This window comes from Leishmania braziliensis, contig 85, assembly GCF_000002845.2.
Source record: "Leishmania braziliensis MHOM/BR/75/M2904 WGS CADA00000000 data, contig 85, whole genome shotgun sequence".
Taxonomy (NCBI): domain Eukaryota; phylum Euglenozoa; class Kinetoplastea; order Trypanosomatida; family Trypanosomatidae; genus Leishmania; species Leishmania braziliensis.
Genome location: NW_004057955.1, coordinates 138 through 3,974, shown reverse-complemented (window position 1 = coordinate 3,974; position 3,837 = coordinate 138). Strand labels below are relative to the sequence as shown.

The window sequence follows — 3,837 nt, the reverse complement described above, 5'->3', positions numbered from 1 at the left end:
GACGCCCGTGCTGCGTCTGTCACTTGTAGCCGGCGTTGCAGTCCTTGCACTTGGTGGCGTCCTCTTCAAGGCACATCGCGCAGTTCGGGACATCGCAGGAGATCGCTTCGCACGTGCTTGCGTCGGTCGGCTTGTAGCCAGGTTTGCACTCCGCGCACTGGGTGGTGCTCCCAGCAGCGCACGTCGCGCAGTTCGGGACATCGCAGGAGATCGCTTCGCACGTGCTTGCGTCGGTCGGCTTGTAGCCAGGTTTGCACTCCGCGCACTGGGTGGTGCTCCCAGCAGCGCACGTCGCGCAGTTCGGGACATCGCAGGAGATCGCTTCGCACGTGCTTGCGTCGGTCGGCTTGTAGCCAGGTTTGCACTCCGCGCACTGGGTGGCGTCCTCTTCAAGGCACATCGCGCAGTTCGGGACATCGCAGGAGATCTCCTCGCAAGTGCCTGCGTCGGTCCGCTTGTAGCCAGGTTTGCACTCCGCGCACTTGGTGGCGTCCTCTTCAAGGCACGTCGCGCAGTTCTCGACAGTGCAGTCGCCCTTCACCGCAGCAGCGTAGGTGGCGAGCAGCACGAGGGCCACAAGCGCCAGGAGGAACTTGTTCCGAGTGGAGGTCATCGTTGAGAGAGCAAGAGGGGGGAAGGACGAATGCGGGGGGTGTTGGTGGGGGGTGTAGGCGACGAGACGGCGGTGTAGCGAACTGCGGGCGTGCGATGCTGGTGGAGGAGCGACGTGTGGGCGTGGACTGGGTGCTCGCGAGGATGTTTGGGGGTAGGAGAGGGAGGGGGGAATAGAGAGTCACAAGATGGTGGGAGGGAGGGACAGGGGAGCGGTAGAAGGGCAGCCACGCGGTGGCGCCGACGACGCGGTGCGCGTGAGGGAAGCAGCGTCGGAGTGCAGCGCGTGAGTGAAGACTTGGCGCACACGTGCACAGGGAGAGACAGTGGCGCACGAGGGAGGAAAGGAAGCCCTCGCACGGGAGACAAGATGATGCATCAGCCGCCTATGTGGAGGGGGAAGGGGGTCCTGGCCGCTGCGCCGCGCCGCGGACGTCTAGCCGGGCTCCCGCGTGGAACGAGCATGGGGCTTGTGGTGCACTCGCCCCTCGATACGCGGAGACCGGCATAGTCGCGCCCCGCGTCACCATCCCCAAGCACGCCCCGGCTGCTTGCATGCGCCTGTGCTCTTTCCGGTTCGATCCGGTGGTGTTTGCATGGCCCTGGTGACATGGCGACACACCGGCGCGCGGCGCCAGGGGGTCCCACACCCCCGGTCCCTGCGGGAGAAGCCAGACAGCCCCCCCACCGCCCCCAGCCCCGCCAACGCCACGCCACCCCCGAGGGCGAAGAAGAACGCACGAGGAGAGACCGAGGCAGCGGCAGGGGAGAGGCGGGCGGGGGATGGGGCGCGAAAAGAGCGAGCGAAAGAAATCAGAGAACGGGGCGTAGCGCCGCCTGTCTAAAAGAACGAGTAGAGTCCGTGTAAGCGAGAGGCAACACGCACACACACACACACTGTGCGAGGGCTAAGGAGGGAACAGCGGGCCTACGGGCAAAGCGGGTGGGCGCACAAAGGCGCGCCACGCGCTCAGCGACAATACGAAAGAATAAAAACACAGCGAGAGGGGGGAGGGGGAAAGAAGTGCTCAGCGATGCAGCCCCTTGCAGGGACGCATACCGACGCACAGGCCATACATACACATCGTGTCCATCGAGGTCGTCCTGGCCGTCGAGAAACGCGAGACCAGAGACGACCCGCGACACAACAAACGAGGAAAGCGAAGCGAAACAAAGAGGGCGGTTACAGAGAAAATAAGAGGGCAAAGGGGGCCAGCAGCCGAGAGGGCAATGCGCGCCGGCACAGTGGAAAGGGGGGCGGAAGAGGGAGCACAAACCCAGGACGGGGGGAGGGCACAACGAGCAAGGAGGCCAAAGGAGGCCGGGGCCGGTGTACGCGTCCTCAGGCATGCGCGCGTCGTGTCCCATCCATGAGCCCAGGTGCGGTGCGCTTCCCAAGCGTGGGGGAGGGAGGGAGGACATGGAGAGGGCGTCTACAGGCAGCACCTACGCCCACGCCCACCCACCCCACGCTAGCAGAAGAGCCAGCGCACGGTCCCCGTTGCAGCAACAGCAGCGCCAGCACTGGGCACACAGCCAGCTACATTGCACGCTCCTCAGCTGCCTCGCCCCGCCAGCTCACCCATGCCATCACAGCGCGTAGGCCACCACAGCAGCCGCCAGTGCTGCCACCGCGGCAACGCCAGAGTGCGGGGCCGCAGCGGCGTCCGATGCCGCCTCGCACGTGCCTGCGTCGGTCACCTTGTAGCCGGCGTTGCAGTCCTTGCACTGGGTGGCGTCCTCTTCAAGGCACATCGCGCAGTTCGGGACATCGCAGGAGATCGCCTCGCACTGGCCTGCGTCGGTTCGCTTGTAGCCAGGTTTGCACTCCGCGCACTTGGTGGCGTCCTCTTCAAGGCACGTCGCGCAGTTCTCGACAGTGCAGTCGCCCTTCACCGCAGCAGCGTAGGTGGCGAGCAGCACGAGGGCCACAAGCGCCAGGAGGAACTTGTTCCGAGTGGAGGTCATCGTTGAGAGAGCAAGAGGGGGGAAGGACGAATGCGGGGGGTGTTGGTGGGGGGTGTAGGCGACGAGACGGCGGTGTAGCGAACTGCGGGCGTGCGATGCTGGTGGAGGAGCGACGTGTGGGCGTGGACTGGGTGCTCGCGAGGATGTTTGGGGGTAGGAGAGGGAGGGGGGAATAGAGAGTCACAAGATGGTGGGAGGGAGGGACAGGGGAGCGGTAGAAGGGCAGCCACGCGGTGGCGCCGACGACGCGGTGCGCGTGAGGGAAGCAGCGTCGGAGTGCAGCGCGTGAGTGAAGACTTGGCGCACACGTGCACAGGGAGAGACAGTGGCGCACGAGGGAGGAAAGGAAGCCCTCGCACGGGAGACAAGATGATGCATCAGCCGCCTATGTGGAGGGGGAAGGGGGTCCTGGCCGCTGCGCCGCGCCGCGGACGTCTAACCGGGCTCCCGCGTGGAACGAGCATGGGGCTTGTGGTGCACTCGCCCCTCGATACGCGGAGACCGGCATAGTCGCGCCCCGCGTCACCATCCCCAAGCACGCCCCGGCTGCTTGCATGCGCCTGTGCTCTTTCCGGTTCGATCCGGTGGTGTTTGCATGGCCCTGGTGACATGGCGACACACCGGCGCGCGGCGCCAGGGGGTCCCACACCCCCGGTCCCTGCGGGAGAAGCCAGACAGCCCCCCCCACCGCCCCCAGCCCCGCCAACGCCACGCCATCCCCGAGGGCGAAGAAGAACGCACGAGGAGAGACCGAGGCAGCGGCAGGGGAGAGGCGGGCGGGGGATGGGGCGCGAAAAGAGCGAGCGAAAGAAATCAGAGAACGGGGCGTAGCGCCGCCTGTCTAAAAGAACGAGTAGAGTCCGTGTAAGAGAGAGGCAACACGCACACACACACACACTGTGCGAGGGCTAAGGAGGGAACAGCGGGCCTACGGGCAAAGCGGGTGGGCGCACAAAGGCGCGCCACGCGCTCAGCGACAATACGAAAGAATAAAAACACAGCGAGAGGGGGGAGGGGGAAAGAAGTGCTCAGCGATGCAGCCCCTTGCAGGGACGCATACCGACGCACAGGCCATACATACACATCGTGTCCATCGAGGTCGTCCTGGCCGTCGAGAAACGCGAGACCAGAGACGACCCGCGACACAACAAACGAGGAAAGCGAAGCGAAACAAAGAGGGCGGTTACAGAGAAAATAAGAGGGCAAAGGGGGCCAGCAGCCGAGAGGGCAATGCGCGCCGGCACAGTGGAAAGGGGG

General features: G+C 65.4%; 2 protein-coding genes across 2 annotated transcripts; both read right to left on the bottom strand.

Moving 5' to 3' along the window:
* Nucleotides 1–19: 19 nt before the first annotated feature.
* On the bottom strand, nt 20–613 carry LbrM_04_1340 (surface antigen-like protein; the record flags this gene model as incomplete). The annotated part of the gene is made up of 1 exon (XM_001561765.1): nt 20–613. The coding sequence occupies one exon, from the start codon at nt 611–613 to the stop codon at nt 20–22; it is 594 nt and encodes a 197-aa protein (XP_001561815.1).
* Nucleotides 614–2,202: 1,589 nt separating this feature from the next.
* Nucleotides 2,203–2,580, bottom strand: LbrM_04_1330 (surface antigen-like protein; the record flags this gene model as incomplete). The annotated part of the gene is made up of 1 exon (XM_001561764.1): nt 2,203–2,580. The coding sequence occupies one exon, from the start codon at nt 2,578–2,580 to the stop codon at nt 2,203–2,205; it is 378 nt and encodes a 125-aa protein (XP_001561814.1).
* Nucleotides 2,581–3,837: the final 1,257 nt, after the last annotated feature.